The sequence below is a fragment of the Rhodamnia argentea genome, chromosome 1, assembly GCF_020921035.1.
Source record: "Rhodamnia argentea isolate NSW1041297 chromosome 1, ASM2092103v1, whole genome shotgun sequence".
Taxonomy (NCBI): Eukaryota; Viridiplantae; Streptophyta; class Magnoliopsida; order Myrtales; family Myrtaceae; genus Rhodamnia; species Rhodamnia argentea.
In genome coordinates this window covers 208,227-235,164 of record NC_063150.1, presented here as the reverse complement: position 1 = coordinate 235,164, position 26,938 = coordinate 208,227, and the positions used below count along the sequence as shown (strand labels likewise).

Genomic DNA, 26,938 nt, shown 5'->3' with positions numbered 1-26,938 from the left:
CCTATGTTTGAAACCAAACTTGATTTAATTCGAGGACAAATAGAGGGATGGAGATATTATCGCAGGCACTTTCATGTGGCGGACATCCGGCGTGAAGCATCAAAGTTTAGGACTCAATTGTCCTAAATGTGAAAACGTTTAGGATTGAATTAACAAAAGTACAATAGATTTATGACTTTCTAGGCAATTTTCTCATAAGAAACTGGAACTTAAGAAAAGAGTCAAACATTACGGAGAAAAGTTGACGATTTTCACTAATTACATTCTAATACGATGGATACGGTGAATAACACAATCTCCTATTTATTATGGAAGAAGGGAAGTCAATTTCGACAAGGAAGATCAGACCATGATTGAAAAGGATATTAGGAATTTGTCAAGACCCTCGTTTAAATGATTAATTTCCAGTACACCAAATTCAGACGTTCGAAGTAAGGTAATTAGACTAGCATATTCTCCTGCCACAACTCCATGGAGTCCCTTGCTTGTTCTCCAATCAGCCTTACACGCTAGTTAGAGTAAAATAAAGAAGTTACTCTCTGTTTTTGGCATGTGGCGAGATAACGTAGTTCAATTTGCATTGTCTTTGATCCTGCCTCAGTCAAAGATTTGCCTTATCTCACGAGTCTCCGAGGATCTTTGCGGAGTCAATTCTATTTTTTCTTCTTTCATCTTTTGATTTGATTCACACACTTACCGATCGAGTGTTGGATGCTCGTTGTCAAGCGATGGAAACGATTTTGGATGCCCAAATGTCCAACATTGTTAATAACAGAGAAGATAATGAGAGATGTTTTATCCTAAGATCAATACAACTCCAGCAAAAACATCGACATACCTAATTGTTGAAGATATGCATTCTAGAATAGTTACGTGTAGTTAGTATTGCCATCATCCCAATTTAAAAAAAAACACTACATATGAGGCTTATATACTCTTTATATATACATGATTTTCCTAAACCTATTAACTTAAGTTTTTGGACCGAAAAAGATTACAAAGATACGTGCTCCGAAATTTTGAAACTCATATGAAATGTGAATCCTAAAACTTGTCATGAAAGAATTTTAAAACTTATCACAAAAATACAATTGAATTCAAAAACTCTTCGCATTTATCCCTAGATTAAAAAAGCAAGTCTGTATTCTTTCTCATCACGCATACGTGAATGTCTACAGCATCAAAAGTCCTCATCCGCCGGTCATACATCAGTTTGACTAATGGGAACGTCATGACGCTCTGCCACTAGGGTCCACGCCATGCTGCTTTGTTGCCTACTTAAACTCCAGACCAAGCCAATCAAGCTAAGAGCAACATCTTGAGGCCATCAAATCTCGATTCATTCTCCATACCTGCGTCACAGAGAGAGAGAGAGAGAGAGAGAGAGAGAGAGAGAGAGATGGAAGATGATAAGGGTTATCGTGGGCATGTGGTGGTCGTGCCATACCCAAGCCAAGGCCACATCAACCCTATGCTCCAATTCTCAAAGCGCCTGGCCTCCAAAGGCCTCAAGGCCACCCTCGCCACCACCGTCTTCATCTTCAACTCCATGAAGCCCGACACGTCCCCCTGGGTCGGCCTCGACACCATCTCGGACGGCCACGACCGCGGCGGCTTCGCAGAGGCCGAGAGCATCCCCACCTACCTCGCCCGGCTAGAGGCCGCCGGGTCCAAGACTCTATCCGATCTCATCGTCAAGTACCAAAGCACCGGCCACCCCGTCGATTGCATCGTCTACGACTCGTTCCTCCCTTGGGTTCTCGACGTGGCCAAGGAGTTTGGGCTCGTCGGAGCCCCCTTCTTCACTCAGGCGTGCGCGGTGAACTACATCTACTATTTGGTCCACAATGGGCATTTGAAGGTACCCGTCGAGTCGTTGCCCGTTTGTGTGCCGGGGTTGTCACCGCTCGAGCTTCGCGACATGCCTTCGTTCGTTTATGTGGCGGGCTCGTACCCGGCTTACTTCGAGATGGTGCTGCATCAGTTCCTCAACACGGACAAGGCTGATTGGGTTCTTGTCAACACCTTCTACGAGCTTGAGGCTGAGGTGAGGCTGAGAGGTCTTTGTTGGTTACCAGTGAGTAGTTGTACAAGATGGCACGTATAGTTTTCTAGCGAAATGAGGTCCTCTGTCCTTTGTTGTGGACTCGGTGGAGGTACGTTCTACTTTTTTAACCTGTTGAAATGTTGGGTTAACTTATTTTCTAATCCATCGTAAAAATCAAGTGAATCTCAACCACTTTGATGATGCGATCTACGTTGGACCAAATCCATACAACAGATTACAGAAGTGCAGGACCAAATGCTTCTTGAATGTTCTAACACTTGTAGCTCTTGAAGTTAACACGTGTTTCATTTACATCACCCGAATTAAATGTATCCAAGAATTTTTCCTCATCGTCGCAGGTGGTGGGTACGATGTCAAAACTTTGCCCGGTGTTGACTATCGGGCCGACCATCCCGTCAATGTACTTGGACAAGCGAGTGGAGAACGACGTAGAATACGGCCTCAGCCTCTTCACCCTGGACAAGTCCACCCTCATCGCCGACTGGCTCCGATCGAAGCCACCGAACTCGGTTGTCTACATGTCCTTCGGCAGCATGTCGTCTCTGGGCCCCCACCAGATGGAGGAGCTTGCGTGGGGCTTGAAGCAAAGCGGATCTCACTTCCTGTGGGTCGTGAGGGCATCTGAAGAGGACAAAGTCCCCAGGCACATCTTGAAACTAGAAGCTGATGATGGAGCTGCTGATGACGAGAAGAGCAAGAAGGGGTTGATGGTGAATTGGTGTCCACAGCTCGAAGTGCTATCGAACGAGGCCATCGGTTGCTTCTTCACGCACTGCGGTTGGAACTTGACAGTCGAGGCGCTGAGCCTGGGGGTTCCGATGGTGGCCATGCCTCAGTGGACGGACCAGACGATGAACGCCAAGCTGATTCAGGACGTTTGGGAGGTCGGAGTTAGGGTTGAGGTCGACGATGATGGGTTGGTGAGGAGGGGTGAGATCGAGGGTTGCATAAGGGCAGTGATGGATAGCGAGAGAGGGAAAGAGATGAGAAGCAATGCGAGGAAGTGGAAAGGTCTAGGCAGGGAGGCCATGAGCGAGGGCGGGTCTTCAGACAAGAACATTGATGCATTTGTTTCCAAAATAGAGAATCGTACTGCATAGGGGAAGTGGATTATTTTCTCTTTCAAGAGGGGTTTTCTGGGAAAAAAAAGTAGTGCATGAATCATGAATCAAATAGATGAAAGTCCTGAGGCATTAAACACATAAATTTCCATGTTAGATCCATGTATCCTTCTGCCCCTCAATTTTGACATTGTCTAAGGTTATATCAAGCCTTGTTGGTTCAACATTTGAAGGGGTTTTTCGGCCCTAAAATCCTTTGACAAAATACAACTGGTGTTTGGTTTATTTCTTGTTCATTTTGAGGAAATGCAATTTCATTTCTAAGAGGCCTTTAGTCCAAAATAATTCTAGAGGTACCTTTTGAAAAGTCGTATTGTCAAAATGCAACCACAATATATTTTCTTTCCCTCGTTCAACTTTTATAATTATGTAAATATCCGCAAAAATCCTAATTTTGTAGACAAAGGCCTCGACCACTGGCGAAGGCTCTGCGAACTTTTGTCGAGCCGTTGCTAGCCTTGCCTAAGTTCGCCCAACCTTAGGTGAGGCTTGAGTCACGCGACCCCAAGCGAGGCAACCTGAGGTTGTGCCAAACCCCAAGCGACGCTGCCTGATGTCACTCGAGGTAGCGCTGCCTAGGGTCTCGCGATCAAGGTGAGGCCGGCCAACCGCCGATGGCTAGATTTGGCTGTCGGCATCTCTAGAGCTCTCTTTTGCGCTCGCTCACTTTACGCTTTCACTTCGGTTTGGATATGAGTTTTTCTAAATTAAATTAAATGTAGAGGCGTTTTAGCAATATGAATTAAGTCAAATATGGGTTGGGCCGTGTTAGGTACGAGTCACTAGATTTGCATTACATAAAAATAGGCCAAAACGAATTAAATGGATCGATATGGGACCATTTTGGATTCGACTCACTTGTTTAACCGATCTAGTTCCCAACTAAACAGACGGCCTCTCTCGCACCACCTCCACCACGTAGTGCTTATACGTCCGCGTGGAGTATATAGCGATTGTTTTATACGTACGGGGTATTGGCTGCATGAGCTGCAGCATTTCATGCCATTTTATGGACTAATCAAAGTGGATCCAGATGGGGTTGCAGGGCCCAGTCCCCTAGGGTTTTCTTTCCTCTCCCAAAGCCGCCGCACAACCTTCCCCGTTCAGGGGCGATTTTTCTGAGGGAGAGGTCCCTCTCCTTCTCTCCCTCCCCTCTCCCTCTTCCTCTTTGTTTTCTTACCTCTATATCTGTATTTTCAAGATTTCTTCTTTGATTACGCGGGACGCTGTCGACTTTCTCCACGTGAAGAGCTTTGTAAACGTTCGAAGCACGAGCACCCTGCTCCCTTGCTCCGGTTTTGATACTTACTCCATAAAGTCGAGTGCTCCGTGAGTCTACGAGGCTCCTGCCTTCAACTGTTGGCTTATTTGAAAGTAATTTTTTGATCAACTGATATTTCTATTGTAAGTCTTCTATTAAGATCTACAACTAGATTTAGATTTGAGTGCTTTTCTATTCTGATCAAGAAATAGATATGAGATTCACCGAACCTAGGCCCGCACCGTCTTTTGGCAAAGCCATAGCTACTGGAGAAGGAAATCTCTACGGGTGCTCGTCAATTCGATGATCAACCGCCTATTGTGCTTTGATGCTATGATAGACCTATCTTTATGGAAATGAACGAGTCTCTGTAATCTGTACCAAGTTGATTTATCCATAACATTTACTTATTTTGTTTGATTTGCATTTTATCTTGAAATTATGTATTCTTCTTTGAAGTTAAATGAAAATTTTCCTTCTGACTAGGAAAAAAAAAAAAGCAGATAGAGCCCATTGCCTTCTCTCCTTTCACTATTTGTAGAGAGAGAGATTGTTGCCGATATTGAGGGTTGTGGCAATTTTTTTTTTGTCAAAATAAATAAGATTTTAATTTACGTTCACGAAATGCAATAAAGAAATTGTAAATCAAGACAAATCCCAAACAAATTCAAAACAAAACGAGCTCCATGTAACAAGAGAAATAATCAAAATAATATTATGGGTCACACGCTCAAAGAATACACCTATAACTTTTTTGCGCCAAATCAGCCGTTGATCACCGAATTCATCTTCGATAATGAGCATACAAAGAGATCTCCATATGTTATTACGATTTTTCCTTCTAGCAATGCTTGCCTAGGTTTGGCATCTCTAACACTATTTTCGAGCAGAGTAAAAAGATTGAACGATCATATATTTGACATTTGTGAGGGCGAGATTTTCACGAAACTTCTCCGATCTTCTTCATAACTGGACTTGTTCACCAACGAAACCCAAGGAAAGCGAAATCCCGAAAGCATACAGGAAAAAGACCCCTCAAATCTAGACTAGATCGGGATAGAAATACCCTTGAAACGAGAAAGAGAAACTTCCATATCTAGATTAAATCGGAAGAGAAAAGTTCCAAAATAGAATGAAAGCAAAAAAAGGGAATTGGAAACCAAAATAACCTAACAAAAAGGGGAGAAGAGGGAGAGATCTAGCTCAAACCTTCCCTTCCATGTTGTAGCAAGATTTAGAGAGTACATCATTTCGCTGGATTCGGAAAATTATTCAAAAAATCCTAAATATGTTGCAATTTTGGCTGAAAATTGTGGATGTGGACATAGACCGTCTACGTGGCACAATCGACATTAATGTAGACAATTTTAATAGTATTTTAAATATTTTTTTTATTTTTTAATTAAATTTTTCGTTTTTCTTTTCTTCTCTTTCCTTCTTTACTTTTTCTTTTTTCTTCTTCTCTTTTCCTCCCTTTTACCCTCGCTGGCCATCACCGAGGCTTGTCGATGGCTGATGGAGGTCAAGTGAGGGTCGCCTTCGCATGACTAGGCGCGCGGGGCAAGGGTTGCCCTCGTTGGATTCACTTGAGGTTGACTAACTCCGCCTACGAAAGGAAAAAGGGAAAAAATAATAAAAAGAAAAGAAAAGAAAGGAAAAAAAAGAGAGACAGAGTAAAGAAGGGAATGAAAGCAAAGAAAAAAAACAAAAATAAGTGACGAATAATAAAAAAATTTAAGGATGTTAAAGGACTATTAAAAATTATCCACGTAAATCTCGGACATGCCACGTAAGAAGATTAGAGTCACGTTAGTGATTTTCGGTCGGTATTAGCCAAATGGACTCAATTGACAAAACGTGAAAATGTTTAGGATTTAATTTGGACAATTAAAATGTTTAGAACTGAATTGACAAAAGTACAATAGATGTGTGACTTTTTGGACAATCCCCCCCTCCCCCCCACAGATCACTTGGTATTTTCAAATGTTTAAACTACAATAATGATGATGTTAAGTGTTTTCAACACTTTCCCTCGCTCATACACTGAGATTTGCCTAGAATGAAATGTGAACATGATACATTTTGGAAGACAAAAATGAGAAATGGAGTAATTTGAGTTCATGACCTCTTGTTTGGGAAATTTTTTCCAATAAGTCCAAAATCTTTTGTACGGCATCCATTTTGGCCTTGAATTTCTCAATTTGGAAAATGTAATCTAAACCTTTTGATAATTTTTAAACGTAGTTAATTCGGTCAATTTATGTCAAAAATTGCTAAGATATCGATCGGCACTAATCATTTTACTTAGCCCGATGGCGACCAACGGAGGAAGAAGATGAATTAGTAGAATATGAAAAAAGGAAACAAAAAAGAAAGAAAAAAAGGAATATAACAAAAATATACAGAATAGTAATAGATTTCAAAATGACATCGTTTCATTTAAGATCATCCATGTTAGTTGCCAGCCATGTCATGTACGGCTACTAATTTGGAAAATTGAGGACTGAATTTGCGGTCATACCAATAATTTTATAGGACCATCATCAACTATTTTAAAAATTATGAGTTAATAGACACCAAGAATGGTGGACATACTAAGACTTGTTTACAAAATAGAGAAGCTAAGTTATGTAATAGGCTACTAGTGAGTAATGAACATGGATGTTTCGCTCGAAAATCGCTGCGTTTGAATTATTGACTCGACAAAAAGAATTATGACGTTTCAATTAATCAACGATCCTAGTCAAACATTGCAATCATTGTACTTTGAATTGACAGACAAATGTGCACCAAGAAAGGAATAAGAACCAGATGATTGGGTTTTAAAATTGATAAAAGATAATCCACCAATGACAAAAAAATATTTTTGGAAGAACAAAAGCAAGTGCTTGATTGGCACAAGAAAATAAATAACTGAAGTGGCAGGAAATAAATTGCAAGGAGTTAAAGTACTTTGACAGGAGTCAATCTTGTTCTTCGGATGTTTGCGGGTGTGTTTTCCTCCTCAAATGTGCTCTTTTATGTATTCCACCTCTCCTAATAATCGTTCCCGCTCATTGAAATTTTATTTCAGCTCAATATCTAACGGTAGAGTTATTCCAGCCACAAGAGCTCGATCTCAATAACTGATTAACTCGGATGCAAAACATGCTTGACTGTAAATCACAATTATGTGACATCTGTTAGGATGCACGTGTGAGTTGTGTTAAAGAAATCCTATATCGAAGAAGTAATGTGGTGCAGAGCAGTTAATATATTTTAGTTGACTCATAACTCATTGATTTAAACTTTTGAGAGAAGGTTAGTCCTACTGGATATATTGATGGGCTTGGACTTTGGCTCTCTCTTGATGATCTCCCTTGGTGAGGTATCGGACTTGTACTGCGTGCTCCCAAAAAATGGTATAAGAGCCGATGGTTGATTGGTGGTCCACTCTCAATATGTATTAGTGACCCACTCTTAATATGTATCGGTGTTTGGTGAATATCTCAAGCAAGGCCAACATGGTTTCAGTGTTTGGTGAATATCTCAAGGAAGGAATCCGGTGACCAACACGGTTTGTGCCTCACATCGGAGAAGTGATGTTGTGTAGAGCAGTTAATACATTTTAGTTAGCTCACAACTCATTAACTTAAACCTTTAAGTGAAGGTAGATCCAACAGGAAATATTGATAGGCTTGGACTTTGGTCACTCACAACTCATTGACTTAAACCTTTAAGTGAAGGTAGATCCAACGGGAAATATTGATAGGCTTGGACTTTGGTTCCCTTTTGATGATCTCTCCGGACGAAGGTATTGGACTTCTGTTGCGTACTTCCTACAACATCAATATCGATACGTAACACGATACACCGATATATAATTTCTAAAAAAAATAGAGAATTTCGACACATTGGGACACATTGTGTATTAAATTAATATTTTTATATAATGATTATTTCAGTCAAATTAATTGGCGCATCCATAAATCAATAAATAATAAAAAAAAGAGCCTAGAATGAATTTATACTAAAAATCCACCATTTATTAATATCATTCATTGTTTCGAATTGACAAATTCAACTACATTATATTGCAATAATCATTAAACTTAGAGGGAAAAAAAAAGCAATCCATATTCCACCATTAAATTTGACATTTAGCAATAAGTCGAAAAAAAAAATTCACATAATACCATAACATATAACAAGTCATTCATCTACATTATGTGACGGTAGATTTTAGGGGTAAAACTGTAAATTTATCAAAAACCTACTATTCTTAAAAAACTCCACCTCATAGGGCCAGCCACTTTGCACAAAACCCTAATCTTGGCCCCTCACCCTCTGGGCTCTCTCTCACACAGCGCCGCTCTCACTCTCTCGTCTCTCCCTCGCATGGCGTTGCTCACTCTCTTGGCTCTCTCTCGCGCGGCTCGGGCTCTCACCCTCTCGGCTCTCTTTTGATTGGTGTCCGAAGCCAAACTCGCACGTCGGCGGTGTGTTTGACGTGTTGGCCACATGTCGGAAGTCCGACATGCATTGACCACGTGTCGGAGCAAGTCGGCGACATGAAGGCCTTAGTAGAGTGTCCGTGCTTCCTAAACTGTCAAGCAACACCTTTGGCAATTGTTCCTGCCTAAGACTTTGACTCCCATAACTGTTCCTGCTATTTTTATCCTTGCAACCGATTTGATTTCAGCCAAACTTCGTGAATCCATGTCAATGTTTTTTGACTTGACTAACATCGACTTGACTATCGATTGGTGGAGAAAACCTGTTCTCGCCTCATCAACTTAGTCCTATTGACTTCTCATAGTCAATGTTGGTGTTTGTTCGTTGACTGTATTCACAGTTAATATCAGATCACATATGTTGTTTAGTGGATGATTATGCTTTATCACTTCAGCTCGACTTGAGAGATTCCTCTTTGTATCAATGGTTTTAGCACTTTCTCATTAGCATTGATCCGAGTTTATATCATATTCAAAGCCATGGTCAATGTACGGTTAATGGCATCAATTCTTGTTATCTTTAACTCTTTGACATCAAAGTTGACTTTTTTAGGGTGCTAACAATGATCTACTTGGAACCATTGGGCCATGGTGACCAAGTTTATAAGATCGTGTGTACAAAGATTGTTTGTTGCACACTTGTACGATTTTATGATCAAGCTTTAAGGGAAAATGACACAGATAGTCCGCGAGTTTTGGTCCAGTGTGTAATATCATCCATTAACTTTTAATCTCTTCAATATAGTCCATGAACTTTGACCTAATATGCAATATTTTTCTTAGACTTTTAATTTGTTCAATTGTATTCCTAAACTATTGATAAATGTTCAATATAATCCTTTCGTTTGCGTTATTTTTTAAGGGAACAGATCCCAATAACATATGTAGTGGAAATACTCAGAAATAACATGCTCTAGAATAATCTTGAATCACTAATCGGATAAGTATATAATGTAGAATGAACATATCTCGACGGTCACAGATTAAGGGTGAGTTTGGTTCGACATTTAGAAGTAGCATTTGGCCCCGAATGCTCCTTTGAAAAATGTTGAACCGTTTGGCAAGCATTTCGAAGGAGCATTTGGCCAAATATTCCTCTTGGGAAGGCTGAAAGCCCAATGCTAGAAGCCCCAGCATTAGGCTTTCAGCATTTGCATTCCCCCAAAGCTCTTTCCAAATGTCGAACCAAACCCACCCTAAGAGCCCCAATCACGGGTGAGAGAGAATTCGAATCTGAGATGAGAGAGACTTCAAATCTGAGATCGCTCCTTTTTCGAGAGAAAATCACAGAGAGTTTTTGGAGAGATTTTTTTTTTTAAACGATGGAATTGAATGTTGTACATTCCCAAGAGAGAATATACAATATACTCCTCTTTGAAATTGGCAATTAAATCACCCATTATTGTGATCAATCAAGACTTGCCTTTTTGGTCTCCCTCTATATGGTAACTGATACCATATATTAAAAGTAATTTCGGATTTGATCTTTATGGGCGCAATTAATTTCAACAATTTTCATTTAGTTTAGGGGGTTTTGTGCACAGAGTGAGGAACCCCGGTGCGAACTCCATCGTTTTTCGATCTTCTGAAGTTCAGATCCTCCCAGGGCGTGCTGATTTTCGTCTACATGTATTTTGGCACTCTTACAGATCGATTTTCCCCGACAATATGATTGGTGAGGTAGTAGGAATACAAAAGTTTTTAACAAAGGATGAACATGGTTAACACATGGCCATCACATCTTCTAGAAACCCTTCACTGTCGCTTCCATTTCAAATCACGCATGAAGACATGAAGTAGGTTGTCTACATGCAATGTTCAGTCCTAGTCACTTTCACAATCATGCTTTTGTTCATATACCTTAACGTGCACTTTGATAATATCCACGAAAAGCCAATGTCTTTTACGTTGTAGCCCTTGTTTTGTCCATATGACTTGTGCAACTTACTTGTTTTCGTAAGCCGTGACGATGACGAGAACATTATTATGCTCTTGCCCGTCTTCATCTTAACGAATTGTTGATCTAATCTCACTTATGGCAATACTACTAACAAAGCAAAAATGTCAAGACCTGCTTTGACTTGTAACATCATAATTGTCCCCACGAGAAATTATGGTTGGCAAATTTAAACAAAGAAATCGATTCCAAGCTTGACCGGTTGGTGAGGCCTCTCTTGATCCTAGAAAGATGTGCGCTGGATGAAGTCAATACACAATTGTATTCCTCATCGAATGCGGTAAGTTTATTTATTTTGTACAAAGATTGTGCACACGACATTGACTATGGACCAGACAATCATGGACATAGTGCTTTTACTTTAGTTCTTTAATTTTAGGAACTTAGAAAGTGTCGTACTTCAAATCACAATGAACTAGTATCAAGTCTATCATTCTAATCTAACGAGGGTTGGAACAAATGAAGGTGGTCATGGCGATTTGGCCCGAAGCTTGGGATTGTAAATATGGATGATATGACAACAAAGTCCAGCAAAGATAACTCGGTGGTCATCCTAGATTTCATGAATGTGATGATTGGCGTGGAGGAGATTGTCCTAAAGATTGGGATGAAGATCCTGATTATTACTACTTTGAAATCCAAAGGAATTCTGTCTCAAGATTCCTATAGTTATACGTGCGATGTAAATTTCAATAATTCTATGTTCTAAGTAGTATTGTTGGAGTCATCATCTTGTATATAGCGATTCGGGAGCATAGAAAAATAAAAACTAGTAGTTTCATGCGCTTTTATTTTCCTCCACCCTAGTTGGAGAGGGGGAAACCCGACCTTTCATCAGTGGATTACAAATTATGAACATCATTCACAATAAACTTAATTAAAATTGAGGTAATTGTCCAAGAAGTCCCAAAGCTATTGTAGAACGACCAATTCAGTTTTAAAATTTTCATTTTTTTTTTCCATTTTAGTCTTAAACCTTTTGACAAATTGTCAATTTAGTCCTAAATCTTTTAATTATACCAATTAGTGCTAAATCTTTTGATGATTTACCAATTTAGCTCTAAACCTTATAACGATTTGTAAATTTAGTCATTTCGACTAATTTTGAGTGAAAATCACTGATTTGGTGGTCTAGTCAGTCTTGACAATGCATAATATTATTTTTACAAATTTTTAAAAAATTTACATTTTTTTTAGAAATTTTCCTTTTTTTTCTTTTCTTTTTCCTCTACCCAGTCACCAAGCCTTAGGGATGGATGGAGACCGCCCAAAGGTGAGGGCCAAGGAGGTCGACCTCACTAGATTTGGTGAGCGTTGAGCCTCTCTAGTGTCCGGGTGAAGTCGACCTCACCCAAGAATGGGGTCATTGGGGAGGCTCGACCTCGTCGTCATTGGGTGAGGTCAAACTTGCCTTGCCCTTGGCAAGGTTCAACTTTGCCAGATCCTACAAGGGTGAGCCTGCCCTCGCCTTTGGCCGATCGCCAGCCATGATCGAGGCTCGGCGACCGGCTTAATGAAGAATGAAAGAGAAAAAGAAAGAAAATAAAGAAAAGAAAAAATTCAAAAAATTAAAAGAAAATTAAAAAATGCAAAAAATCAACGAAGTCGGTGATATTTGATCAGAATTGGTCGGAAGAACTAAATTGGCAAACAAAAGGTTCAAGCGAATCATTAAAATGTTTATGATTAAACCGACAAAATTGAAATGTTTGGAATTAAATAGACAAGTTGTTACAAGGTTTAAGACAAGATTGACAAAACTGAAAAGTTCAGGACCGAATTGCTCTCCGTATAATATGTTTAGGACTTTTCGGAGAATTTTCCCAACTAAAATCAGACGTGTGATGTCCATATCTATATAACCACAAATCAGAGGCATTGTTGTAGGATGAAATTTCCTTCAAATAGAGATACGGAGGTGTTGGCACCGTAAAATAGCCAGCCTTTACGTCAAAGAGTCACAACTTAATCAGAATTGATTCCATCGACCATATCATCGACTAGGACTTTTGAGTATGATATCAGCTAAAGGGCCAATGTTGATGAGACTCTGCTCAAACCATGGAGATAAAGACGAAGAAATGGGGGCAGTGATGAAGCAGAGATATTGACTCGACAGATGTAAGGACCTGCTGATCAGACATGGAAGAAATGGGGGCCGCAGGGCTTATGTGATGGATCACTTCAATTACAAGAGGCCTTCCCCCTCTTTCTCGGTAAAGAATATATTTAGCCCAAATTCAACAAACGGTTCAAATATCACGTGCGTGAATGATCCCACGCCATCATCAACAGTGCCACCGCAAGCAACTACCATTCCATGGGTTATCTCAGTAAAAATTCTTTCTATATAACAAGGGATCGCCTCAGGCTCAAACCGTACGTGGCTTTCATACACATTCGATATTATCGAGCCGAGAGAGAATCTGTCCGAGCAGCAAACAGATTAACATGTATCCGGCAAATGGCATCCACGTTCTGGTCCTAGCGCACCCAGTGCAAGGCCACATCAACCCAATGCTCCAATTCTCCAAACGCTTGGCCTCAAAGGGTCTCGAAGTCACCTTCCTAATCCCCATCTCCACCAAGAAGTCTCTCAATCTGGTAAACGCGAGCTCCATCCGGGTCGAGTACATCTCCGACGGGTTCGACGACGTCGAAGCCGACAAGCTGAGCATCGACGAGTATCTCAACCATTTACGACTTTCGGTTTCTCGGAGCCTCAGCGATTTCATTCAGAAACACCAATGTTGTGAGGAGTCTCCGGCTAAAGTTCTTATTTACGATTCCTTTGACAGTTGGGTTCTAGATGTGGCGACAGAGCATGGCATGCAGGGAGCTTCGTTCTTCACTCAGTCTTGCGTCGTTAGTTGGATCTACTACTTAGTTCACCAAGGAACAGTGAAGCTCCCACTAAAAGTTGTGGATGGACAAGGTTGTGTGCTGTCTGATCCTCCGGTGATGTCGGCTTTAGGGCTGAACGATTTTCCTTCATTTGTTGCTGATGTCGATAAATATCCCGCCATACTCAAGACCGTTCTCGGACAGTTCTCCAATTTCGGGAACGCTAAGTGGCTTTTGTTCAATACTTTCACTGAGCTCGAGGAAGAGGTTAGTAGCTTCAAATCACCTGTGACAATTAGATGGCTAGAGTGGCTTTTGAGAAGGCTTGAAATCAAGCTAGTTTCTTGAATAGTACATATGTTTCCTTTTAAATTCAACACGCGAGTTTCTTGAGTAGTACCCATATCCATCCATGATAACGTGCGGCTTTCGTCGTTACTTTCAAGTAACGTCTATATATTATTAAGCACCAACGACAGTAAACATTAAAAACAAAACCTATTTTATTGCGTGGACGACGGTTCTTTTGGTTCAACGGATGTAAGTACTAGAGAATTAAAACGGAGTACGTAACTGTATATTAATTTGTTTATTGAATCGCAGCTGGTGAATTGGACGGGGAAACAATGGTCAATGATGACCGTGGGACCCACAGTACCTTCAGTGTACATGGACAAGAGACTCGAAGACGACACAGACTACGGGCTTAGCCTCTTCAAGCCCGAAGCAGAAACTTGCCTTCGGTGGCTGGACTCGAAGCCACCCAGGTCCACCGTCTACGTATCGTTCGGAAGCTTGGCGTCTCTCGGAGAGGACCAGATGGAAGAGCTCGCGAGTGGGCTCAGGTCGATGAAGAGCCACTTCCTGTGGGTGGTGAGAGAGTCTGAAGAGAAGAAGCTCCCGTGCAACTTCATGCAGGAGCTAGGTTTAGATGATGACAACAAGGGTTTGGTGGTGAGGTGGTGCAATCAGCTCCAAGTGCTGAGCCATGGCTCGGTTGGTTGCTTCATGACCCACTGCGGGTGGAACTCTACCCTCGAGGGGATCAGCTTGGGGGTTCCCATGGTGGCGATGCCTCAGTGGACGGACCAGCCAACCAACGCCACCTTCATTTTGGAGGTGTGGAAGGTCGGCCTCAGGGTTAGAGCGAACGAGCGAGGGGTCGCGACTGGGGAAGAGATCGAGAGTTGCGTGCATGAGATCATGGAGGGAGAGAGAGGGAAAGAGATAAGAGAAAACTCCTTGCGGTGGAAAGAAATGGCCAAACTGGCCGTTGATGAAGGAGGTAGTTCGGAAAAGAACATCCAAGAATTCGTCTCGAACGTTGTTAATTTGTGCGCATGATGCATTTGCACGTGCAATAATGGTGAAAGTAATCCCTATGATTTAATATAGATGGTTGTGTATTCATCTATATTTGTAAGATTTATTTCCAGAATAGCATTATGAATTTAGGTAGTCTCTGAATATTAAATTCCATGTTAAGCATAATTAAATAAAAGTAGAAAATCTTTTATGTCTTTTGATTTTCCATATCTCTCAAGATTATATATACATATCCATTAATTTTGCATATTCCTAATTGATTAAAATTGATATTGTAATATCTTGATACCTTATACGGTCATCTTGTAAAACATATAAAAACCTCATGTACTATTCCATACATAATATGCAAAAATTACTTAAATTCTCTCTTCTACATATTCTTATCTGGATCCGCCACCGCACTCACCCTTTACGCGCCACTACGTGTTGCTACCTCTATAATCCACGAGCTTTCACGCTCTTCTCACATGCCAGAAGTTTTAGCTTGGGTGCCACCGATGTTATCAACAAATCAGCATCGGCCTGAGCGGTCTAGTCGTTACACGAGATAAGTACGGTATAAGTGCCATAACTTTTGTATGGCGATCACTTGAGTGCCACAACTTTTTTTTTGATCACCCGAGTGTCAAATTGGAGCAAAAGGGATCACTTGAGTGTCATCTCCGGCAAAACATCATACATGGACTTTTTACTTAATGTTTTATTGTGACGTGGAAGTTAAAAAAAAAATTACAAGTCCACCGTGGAAATTCTTTTCCAGCGTATCCTTCTTAAAGAGAAAATGACGTCACACTGTTGTGTCTTAAACATGCCTTCGAGATTGAGAGAGAGAACGATCAAAATTGGCTCGAGCAAAATTAGGGCTCCAAACCTTCCCTTTCGCAAATCGATTTACGTCCGACAGATTCGACGCTCGCCAAATCAAATTAGGGCTGCGATCTTCATCAATCTTTAGTGTCTCAAGAGAATAGATCAAATGCCATACTCTATTCTTGTGATTCATGTTGGAGCCTCTAAAGGCAAAGGAGTGTTTGTCGCGTGACGAACCGCGATCGACACAAGTAAAGGTAAGTGATTTGTTGTTCATGTAAAGTGATTAATAAACAACATGCATGTATATTCATTTTGGCGTTACTAACAGTGAGTGAAAGCGAAAGAAAAGGTGAGAAAGACGATCCGTTGGAGGGAAAAATTAGGGTCTCACTAGTATAGTATAAATGTGAGCTTCATTTTCTGAGTTGTACCTTATGTTGTTTTGTGTCCACTGGCCAACAATGAGATTGTTGTTTACTGAATTTGATAGGGTAGTAGGGATCGAGTGCTGAAGTTGTTATGTCTTTGCTTTATTGTGGTCCTTGTCTATCATGGAAAAAAATTATTCTTTCTTTGTTGCAGTGTCGAGGGTTGTGGTCCCTATTACAAAAGAATGATTGTTTTTTCTATAACTGCATTATTAAAGATTTCTGTTGTTGAGGTCCTTGTGATGGGGAAAAAACTGATTGTAATTGGTTGTAAATGCTAGCAAAATTGTTAGCAGATGATAGAGAATGCTAGAAAAATGATTTCTTTTACACTGCACTATTAACATGGTTTGTGTTGTGGTCCTTGTTATATAAAAAAATTATTTTATCTTTCATGCAGTGTTAACATAACTTGCATTGTGGTCCCCGTTATAGAAATAATTATTTTCTGAATCAACAGTGTTATTATAGGCGATACGACTACGTCGGTCAAAGTTTTCTACTGTATGAAGTTTGTAATTGTAGATAATGAGACTAAATATATTGGTGGATATGTGGCTTTTGTCCTCATCGGTGTGAGTAGACTGTCTTATAAAGAGTTTAAGAAGGATATATTGCAACTGTTGCGATGCAAAATTGCCAAGCTATCTTATGTAATAACCGGTCAAAGTCCGAAGGATGGAATGAAATATATGCATGATGATAGTGGTGTTAGGAATGTTGTTTATTATTTTCTTCATGATCAAGAGGTGTCTGTGTATGTTGATGGCAATGGAGGTGACGAAGCAATTTTGGAAGCTCGTGTGGAAACCCAAGGTGGTGAAGTATCTGTTTTAGAACAAAATGTGCAAGCAGAGAACAATCGGGTTTCCCATACAGCAGAGGACAATCAGGCTTCCCATACGGCTCGTGTGTTAGAGCTATGTGAGCAACTTGAAAGAATTGGTAGCATATCCGATGGTGAAGATACAGTAGCTGAAAAATCGACTCGAATAAATGTGAGCTCTTGGGAAGTTGCATTGTTTAGTGATGAAGATGAGGAAATACTACTGCATATACAATGCCCAAGTGATGGTAGACATTGCACAAGCAAGAGAAGAAGTAAGAGCATTTCAGCAAAGGAAAGAAGGACAAATTGGGATAGTTAATGAGGGCACTTCTGTAGGCGGGGAAGATGGAGCTGCTAAAGCTGCTCTCAATGATGCTGATGATGCAGAAAATGAGGAAAGCGATAAGGATGATTGTGGCAGCTTAGATGACAATGAAGATTGTGCACTTCAAAGTGGGAAAAGGTCAAGTAAGTACCCTTCTTACGATTCAAATTCTGCAAGCTCTTTGTTTTGCTTATCAATGAGATTTGATAATGCAAAATAATTGAGAGAGACTATCATAAAGTATTCAATCACTCAGCATAGGAATCCGAAGTTCACTAGAAATACGAAGAATTATATTAGAGTAAAGTGTGCACAAGATAATTGTCCATGGATGATATATGCTTCATTGGATAGAAGAACTGGCTCATTTTAGATCCAGTCACTCCAGGTGGAGCATAACTATGGTATCAATTTTCGTAATAATAGAGTGACAAGTGTGTGATTGGCCAAGCACTTTTTCAACACCATTAAGGCCATGCTAGAGCTAAACAGTACTCGATTGAAGCAACTAGTCAGAGAGGAAGTAGATGTGAAGGTGTCTAGAAATCGGTGCAAAAGAGCTAAGCACAAGGTGATGAGTGAATTGATGGGCATGTACGAGCAAGAGTATGAATAGATTTGGGACTATGCTAGGGAGTGTAGGTTTCAAAATCTACATAGTAGAATTCATGTCGAGGTTGAGGAGCCGTCACTGGATGAGCATGAGACACGGTTTCACAAGATGTAAATATGTTTTGAGGCATACGGAAGGGGGTTTTTAGGCGGCTTCGGAAGCGTGATAGGGTTAGATGGTTATTCTCTACCGAGTGGATTGCTCATTACTCTTTATGTTTCTTAATTTCTTCAATGTCTGTTGGTCTCCTTTTATAATCATCGATTTCCAATCTGTCCATTGGACAATCATCAAGAGGACCAATCTCCAAACTATTCGCTGGATAATAGTTGAGAACATTAATTTAGCCATTGAAATCAATTAGATCGAGTTTCTGGAGATTTGATTACCCATACAATCAAATCTTCCAATTTTCATGAAAAAGTAGCTCTAACTATGAAAATAAATTAGCTTTTCCAATGAATTTCAATCAATCAATAGATCACGCATAATTAGAATCTTTTGCTTAGATTTATCACGAGATTGATAATCAACCAACTTCTTCATTAATGAATCCAAGCTAGATAACTAGCTGCAGTAAATGCTAAGATAAAAATTGTCATGAGGTACTTTTATCCATATTTTTTGTAAGAGCTAGATAAAATGTTATGCATAAGTAATATAAGTGCTCCACTAGTATCACCATTTCCCAATGATATCTAGTTTGCCGGTGATATTGTGCTGTTCTTCATTAGGCAACTTCAGTACTATAGTAGCATAGATCATGTGGTCCTGTTCGGTAACTCCAAGTCTCTTCATATTTCTTTGGACTTGTTTACCCCTATAGGTCCTTCTAATTCTCATGAGTTATTATACTTTGTACATCGAAGTTTCTTAAATGCGGATTCGAGTAAAACTTGAAATGTTGACAATATTTGCGCACATATAAAGCTCATAAGGTGTTCATGACTAGTTTTTTTAACTTCAAAATGTTATAGGAGGTTTTCTTGACACCATATGTGTTGGTTGTTGGTAGTATGATATATGTTATGGTGTGTACTAGATTACTCATACAATGAGAGTTGCGAGCATATCTATGGTTAATCCAGAAATAGAGCATTGGAAAATTAAGATACTTGAGAGGCACTTAAGGTATAGCACTTTATTTTTACGAAAATGATGCAGATCTTAGTGATTATTTGGACTATAGGAAGAGCATATCAAGTTATGTTTTCATAGTAGGTCGCACTTTTATTCAATTGGATGTCTCTAGACTTTAGGAGTGTGTGTTTCTCTCAACCACTTGAAGCGAGTCTTGTGCTATATATGAAACTAGCAAGGAGAAGATTTGGTTGAAGAATTTCCTAAAAGAGATAGGCAAGGAGCAAAGTACAAGTGTTCTTTTCAGTGACAGCTAGAGTGCTATTTGTCTTTTAAAGAACTCGATATTTCACTTAAGGACATAGTATAACAACTCAAGAGGTACTTAAGGTATGACAATTTATTTTATGAAAAATACCGTGCCTTTAAAAGGTTTTGTTGATCCGGATCTTGGTGGTGATTTGGACAATAGGAAGAACACACGGCGTTATGCTTTTACGGTAGGTGGCACTTATGTCGGTTGGATGTCTAGACTTTAGGAGCGTGAGTGTCTCTCTACTACCGAAGAAGAGTATATTCTTATTTTTGAAGTTGGTAAGGGGATGGTTTGGTTGAAGAATTCTGAATGAGATAGACAATGAGCAGAATTGCAATGTTCTTTTGGGTAATAGTCATAGTGCTATTAATCTTGCAAAGAACTCGATATTTCACTTAAGAACAAGGCACAATAACTTCAAGTTTTATCTTATTCGTCTATTGATAGATAAAGAGACATTGTCATTGAAGAACATCCTTGGTGCAAAAAATTCAACATATATTTTAACCAGGATTATCACCAATAAGAAACTTAGGTTATGCATTGCCTCAATTTGCTTCCATGGTTAGTGATGAGGAAGCTGCCGGCACCAAGGCAATTTGGATTATAAAGGCGAGTGGAGACTATGAACGACTATTGTTGTTTTAAAGATTAGTCTCCAAGTAGGAGATTCATGGAGTTGTGGAATTTGCTAGAGAAAACTAATATTAAAATAGAGAATCTTTTTATTGCTAATAGCATACATGTAATTTTCATGTTAAATAAGGGAAGACAAGATCGGTACTAATGTTATACATGTAATTTTCATCATAACTCCGCATGCCATGGACTCTTACAATATATTGGGGGTAATCTCTTTTCTAGGTGTAATTTCTAACTATGAAAATTGATAATGATGCTATAGTAAAGAGATTAGATTATCTAGTGCAATACCGTGATTTTTCCCTTTCTGATTTTGGAAGGTTTTCCACGTAAAAAATCATGCCTTCTTCTCTATTTTTTTTTCTTCAACGCGTTGCTCCTGACAAAATTCACTCTTCAAAAGCGATTCCTTTCAGCTAGATTCGATTTCTGATGTCACTGGTCTACTCTAGCAATCGCTAGTTCGATGTTAGCACCGCCGCACAACCGAGCTCTATTTGGCTCTGTTTTCTGGTCAAAAGCTCGAAGAACTCGAACTTCATTCTAGGATCCTTGATCTTTGGTATAAACATCGATTCACGGTCAATGGTCAATGACTGCATCTCCAAGGTAATAACCTCGTTGCTTTGTTTTGGCGAGTTTGAGTCCGAGCAATGTCGTTGACGTTCGGGCGGAATTTGTCTCTAATTATAGCTATTTTAATGGTCTGAACATAGTCTGATTTTGTTGTGAGAGCTTGGATGCAAACCGATGCTTCATTGTTGCATTTATACCTCTCGGTTGAATTGATGTTTGATAAAATGCTTGAACCGAATCAATGTTCAAATTTTAGAAATACTCTTACATCGGGAAAATTATCAAAAAATTTATAAACCTTTCACACTTTTGCTAATTCAGTCCTAAACCTTTTAAATTTGCCAATTCAGTCCTAAACCTTCTCACTTTGTGCCGATTCAGTCATATTCACTGGAAATCACCGACGTTGATGCTAAATGTTCTATGTAGCACCATTGGCATTGACATGGCTAATATTTAATGATTTTTATTTGAAAAATCTATTTTTTTTTCTATTTTTACCTTGTTAGCTTCAAGGCCTACGACCCCCATTTGATTAGGGTCGGCAGGGGTCGCCGGCCCCTAGGCAAGGAGCGGTGGGAGTTGCCGGCCCCTAGGCTAGAGCCGGCGGGGGTCCCCGGGGGAGGGCCGTGAAGGCAAGGGGTGGCGACCTTGCCCGGCAAGGGCATCACGGCCCTCGCCCACCCTCTCCATGGCTAGATCCGGCCATGGTGACCCTTGGCGGCCCGGATCCGGCCTCGGTGAGGGCGCGCGAGGGCCGCAACCCCTTGCCTTCGACCGTGAGGGGTTCGTGGCCCTCGCGCAGGGACCCGAGGGGGGTCGGCCGCCCTCGCCGGCTCTCGCCTAGGTGTCGGCGACACCCTGCGGTCCTTGCCTAGGGGCTAGCAACCGTTGCTGGCCCTAATCCGGTGGGGTCGCCCACCTTAAAGTCAGCAAACCCAAAACCCCAAAAAAAAATTGAGTTTTTTAAATACAAATTTTAAAGAATTATTAAAATTTATCGTCGACGTCCACGTCGGCGATTTCCAGCGAATAGAACCGAATCGGCACAAAGTGAAAAGATTTATGATTGAATCAGCAAACTTAAAAAGTTTAGGACTGAATTGGCAACAAAGTGAAAGGTTTAGGACTTTTTTGACAATTTTCCCCTCTTACATCTTAATCTTAATGGTTGTTCGACTACTGCACGTTTAGAATGAGGATGTACTGTATTATTTAATGATTCTTTTTTGACTCGTAGCCGATGCTTTCATCTACATGTAACCTTCTTGATTCTTGCATATTTCACATGTTAGGGTGCATTTATTTGAGTGAAAGTGTATTTTGTGAATCGATTTTCCGGAATTTCACAGGCTTGTTTTTCCGAAAATGACTTAGTCAACGGAAAATTTATATATAAAATTTGTGTTGCGTGGAACAAGCAATCGACCAATAAAATAGACGGAATAAGAAAATAAATCGGATATCAGATGTACATGATTTGGTCGTAAAGACCTACGTTCACGGGGAGAGCAGCAACAAATTTCACTATGGATCATGGGATACACAAAGATTACAAATCATACTCGAGCAGAGAATATATGTGTTCATGACGGAAGGTGAAAAATGATATTGAGAAAGAATAGAGCGACGGGAGGACGGAACGAAAGAGACAACAGAAATTCAGAGAAGTGGCTTTGTGCGTCTTAGGTGAAGGACCGAAACAGGGAGGAGGGAAAAGAAATAATGAACAATAAATAAATAAATACTGAAAATAAAATCGAGATGAAACAATCAAAATGATAGGAGAGTGCAAGTCTTCGCTATGTGATTTCATCTTGGAAAAAGTTTTAATCGGATTTCATTTGATTTGGATCCAATTAGCTTAGGAAGTCATTTATCTGTAATTTGAAATAAATTGAATTTTTAGGATGTGTTTCCTTTAGAAATGGATAAAAAGATAAAACAAAATAATAAAAACAAAACGATAGAAAATCTCATTTGCTATTATAGTCTGGTTTAGAATTAGACATAGGCTCGATTTTTGACTTAGCTTGTGAGGGCTCATGTCTCGGAGTTTAATAACGAGGCGGTGTATATTCTTTGCCCGACTTGTATTCGATCACTTGACCGAATTTATTGTTCTTTTATCGCGTATGAGTGGTGCGAGGTTTTAGTTTGAACTCATAGGATTCATGTCCTGGCACTTAATAACGAGGCCATATACATTCTTTGCTCAACTTGTATCAGATTTATTTCCTCACATTTTACTTTCGTCGTGTTTGATTAGTGTTTTATATTATACAATGTATGACTTTCATTATATTGAATCCATATGAGTCTTTGTCCTGTATAATAGATTGGGGAATGTTTTTGTAGATAACCACGCACGAACACTTAGTGGGGAAAACCTTAGAATTCATAACTTGAAAAGACAGCATGAATCACTTAGGAAAATAAAATGAATTTAGGAACTGAAAGGGTGCTAATTAGATGATTAGCTTAATTAACCATCCGTTCTTATAGTCTCTGGCTAGTAATAAGTAGGACTGTCCTCTTGCGTCCCACTTGGCTCCTAGGCCTCCCAAGAAGGCTAGTGGTGACTCCCGAATATGATAGGATCACATAACTTAAAATAAAAATTGAATTTCTCAATATCACACGAGATAAGGATTTCGGAGAACTCGCGCTGGACGAGTGTGAACACGTCAAGTATGAGGATCATTCGGTCTTGCTCAACATTATCTCTAAACCGAATCACCCCCTAACTCGGACGCTTAAGGTGGGTCGTGACAACTATAGACATCTTCCAGAAGTTCTTCATTGTCTTTTACAAATCAAATAATGATGAGAAATGCAGAAAGTTGCTTGCCTGCATCAGACTATCTTAGTCGATATTGGTGTTTTGCTTCTGTTGTAAATGTAAAAAGATAATATGGACTTAAGCCGATGTCTTTTACGTCCTAATGTGCATACAATAAGCAATTCACCTGCTTCCAAAAGCCATGATGTCATTTATATTATGCTGTTGCCGGTCTCCAAATCTTTATTGCCGATCGAATATCACTCTATGGCAAAGGCAAAGTGTCCACTTTATTTGTCGAATTACATGTCAGGTGTTGTCTTTACTCCCCGAAATCCACGTTTATCGGACGGCAAGAACATAAACACTACACTGAGTAATGCCCATAAGAAATAATCGTTTGCAACTTTAAGCAATGCAATCGATATGAAGCTTGACCAGCAGCTAATGCTACTCTCTCTGCTTAACTGCACTAATAGGTTGTTTGAACAAGACATATTTAAATGTGAGTGGGGGAAGGGTTCCCTGATTAGAAATGGAAAATTCAGTTCCTTTTACAATTAATACGTAACAAAGGACATAATGGGGCGATCCAACAGAGGGGCGATCCAATGATGGAGGATGTAAAAGTTTTTGTAACGTGGTCTACATTAATCGAAGTAGTAATTTACCGTCTTACGAGATTGTTCTAATAAGTTAAGATATAAATATTCTTAATCAGTCTAATATGGGTTAGCTTGTGTGAGCGGAGTAAAGTCTGGCCTATGATGAGAGAGTCCGTGGCTTAAACTCTATAAATAATGCTCAAGTCTCTCCTCTAACCTTGATGCACAAATAACTTCACATAAGGAGCAATAACAGAACTAATTCGTGAGGGACAATCTCATTGAGCTAATTATATAGAGAGAAGCACTTGAGTATTTAATCGTCACTAGTTTGCATCAACAACGACGGACTCAAAATCGGGTGAGCAAATCCCTTTCCTCAATTATTGTGTTCTAGATTATTGCTATGGAGATCTTGGGGTGCCATTTTCACAGCTGACAGCGTGTTCACTCGAATTACAAGAGGCCCTGTCCACTTTTTCGAAACAGAATATATGTAGCCCAAGTTCAACAAACGGTTCAAATATCACGTGCGAATGAGCCCCCATCATCAATAATGCCCCCGAATGCAACTACCATTCCAAGGATTATCTCGGCCGATGATGTTTCTATATAACATGGATTGCCTCAGGCTTAAACCATACGTGACTTTTATGCTCATTCGATATTTCGAGTCGAGAGTGAATCTGTCCGAGCAACAAACAACTTAACATGTATCGGGCAAATGACGTTCACGTCCTAGTCCTAGCGCACCCCCTGTAAGGCCACATAAACCCAGTGCTCCAATTCTCCAAACGCTTGGCCTCAAAGGGTCTCAAAGTCACCTTCCTAATCCCCATCTCCACCAGGAAGTCCCTCAATCTGGTAAACGCGGGCTCCATCCGTGTCGAGTACATCTCTGACGGGAAATGACGTTCACGTCCTAGTCCTAGCGCACCCCCTGCAAGGCCACATAAACCCAGTGCTCCAATTCTCCAAACGCTTGGCCTCAAAGGGTCTCAAAGTCACCTTCCTAATCCCCATCTCCACCAGGAAGTCCCTCAATCTGGTAAACGCGGGCTCCATCCGTGTCGAGTACATCTCTGACGGGTTCGACAACGTCGAAGCGGACAAACTGATCACTGATGAGTATCTCGACCACTTCCGACTTTCAGTTTCTCGGAGCCTGAGCAATTTCATTCAGAAACACCAATGTTGTAAGGAGTCTCCGGCTAAAGTTCTTATTTTCGATTCCATTGACAGTTGGGTTCTAGATGTGGCAATGGAGCACGGCATGCATGGAGCTTCATTCTTCACTCAGTCTTGCGTCGTTAGTTGGATCTATTACTTGGTTCACCACGGAACGGTGAAGCTCCCACTAAAAGTTGTAGAGGGGCAAGGTTGTGTTCTATCTGATCCTCCGCTGATGTCGGTTTTACGACTGAACGATTTTCCTTCATTTGTTGCTGATGTACACAAATATCCCGCCATACTCAAGATCGTTCTCGGACAGTTCTCCAATATCCAGAAAGCCAAGTGGCTTTTGTTCAATACTTTCACTGAGCTCGAGTACGAGGTAAGTTGGTTCAAATCACCTGAGTGAACATATGAGTAGAGTGATTTTTGAGAAGGTTTTGTGGATGACACTCATTTAAGTAACAAAACAGAAAAACTTATTTTATTTAACATAACATTTTTGTTGTATTTTGTATGATTAATATTTTGGAAAATGGAACAACTTATAAAAACAACCCCTTTACCAAAACAAGAACTTACAGTCCACGCTATAAAATGTGCACGTCTTCTTGAAATGTAACAAGAAAAAAGAAAAAAAAAAAAAGCTACGCGTTATCATGAAGAGGATTGCCTGTCATGTCATCAATTTTTGTGGCCAATCTCGTGTCAAGATTTTGAAGCACTCATAGAAGCTATATCTCTCAAAGTAACGTAGTACAAAAAAAAGATGAATAGAACATTTACACGTGCCGCTAGTACGAAACTAAATTAACTTGTTCAATTGAATCCCAGCTGGTGAATTGGATGGGGAACCAATGGTCAATGATGACCGTGGGACCCACGATACCTTCAGTATACATGGACAAGAGACTCGAGGACGACATAGACTACGGACTTAGCCTCTTCAAGCCCGAAGCAGAAGCTTGCCTCAGGTGGCTGGACTCGAAGCCACCCAGGTCCACCGTCTACGTGTCGTTCGGAAGCTTGGCGTCTCTCGGAGAGGACCAGATGGCAGAGCTCGCGAGTGGGCTCAGGTCGATGAAGAGCCACTTCTTGTGGGTGGTGAGAGAGTCTGAAGAGAAGAAGCTGCCGTCCAACTTCATGCAGGAGCTAGGGTTAGATGATGGCAAAAAGGGCTTGATGGTGAGGTGGTGCGATCAGCTCCAAGTGCTGAGCCACGGCTCGGTCGGTTGCTTCATGACCCACTGCGGGTGGAACTCTACCCTCGAGGCGCTGAGCTTGGGTGTCCCCATGGTGGTGATGCCCCAGTGGTCTGACCAACCGACCAACGCCACATTCATCGTGGAGGTGTGGAAGGTCGGACTTAGGGTTAGGGCCAACGAGCAAGGGGTCGTGATAGGGGAGGAGATTGAGAGCTGCGTAAATGAGATCATGGATGGAGAGAAAGGGAAAGAGATCAGAGAAAACTCTTCGAGGTGGAAAGAAATTGCCAAACGGGCCGTAGGTGAAGGAGGTTGTTCGGATAAGAACATTCAAGAATTTTTCTCGAACATTGTTGATTTGTGCACGTGATGCTCGTGCACGTGTGATAATGGTGAAAAATAAACTCGCCAATGTGATATAGATGATTGTGTCTTATCTGAATTGTAAGATTGTTCTCAATATATATTTTGAATTTAG

The 26,938-nt window shown here is 40.5% G+C and overlaps 2 protein-coding genes across 4 annotated transcripts; both read left to right on the top strand.

Moving 5' to 3' along the window:
- The first annotated feature begins 1,324 nt into the window (after positions 1-1,324).
- LOC115745183 (UDP-glycosyltransferase 74F2-like) lies at positions 1,325-3,265 on the top strand. The gene is made up of 2 exons (XM_030680588.2): positions 1,325-2,047; positions 2,407-3,265. Exons 1-2 carry the CDS (start codon positions 1,400-1,402, stop codon positions 3,166-3,168), a joined length of 1,410 nt encoding a protein of 469 aa, XP_030536448.1. The 5' UTR covers positions 1,325-1,399; the 3' UTR covers positions 3,169-3,265.
- Positions 3,266-13,147: 9,882 nt separating this feature from the next.
- Positions 13,148-26,938, top strand: LOC115745184 (UDP-glycosyltransferase 74E1-like). 3 transcript variants are annotated; one of them, XM_048284876.1, is made up of 3 exons: positions 13,148-13,403; positions 25,030-25,637; positions 26,090-26,938. In XM_048284876.1, exons 1-3 carry the CDS (start codon positions 13,352-13,354, stop codon positions 26,828-26,830), a joined length of 1,401 nt encoding a protein of 466 aa, XP_048140833.1. In that variant the 5' UTR covers positions 13,148-13,351; the 3' UTR covers positions 26,831-26,938. The 3 variants fall into 3 exon arrangements, with proteins under 3 accessions (XP_048140833.1, XP_030536450.1, XP_030536449.1); XM_030680590.2 differs by lacking the exon at positions 25,030-25,637 and having other exon boundaries at positions 13,170-14,011; positions 26,090-26,932; XM_030680589.2 differs by lacking the exons at positions 25,030-25,637; positions 26,090-26,938 and adding an exon at positions 14,348-15,200 and having other exon boundaries at positions 13,195-14,011.

Excerpts from the sequence above, each read along its gene's own strand:
- LOC115745183 (XM_030680588.2), top strand. The coding sequence starts at position 1,400 with ATGGAAGATGATAAGGGTTATCGTGGGCATGTGGTGGTCGTGCCATAC. Across the intron at positions 2,048-2,406 it reads TCTACGAGCTTGAGGCTGAG|GTGGTGGGTACGATGTCAAA; the intron begins GTGAGGCTGAGA and ends TCATCGTCGCAG.
- LOC115745184 (XM_048284876.1), top strand. The coding sequence starts at position 13,352 with ATGTATCCGGCAAATGGCATCCACGTTCTGGTCCTAGCGCACCCAGTG. Across the intron at positions 13,404-25,029 it reads CCTAGCGCACCCAGTGCAAG|GCCACATAAACCCAGTGCTC; the intron begins GCCACATCAACC and ends ACCCCCTGCAAG. Across the intron at positions 25,638-26,089 it reads TCACTGAGCTCGAGTACGAG|CTGGTGAATTGGATGGGGAA; the intron begins GTAAGTTGGTTC and ends ATTGAATCCCAG.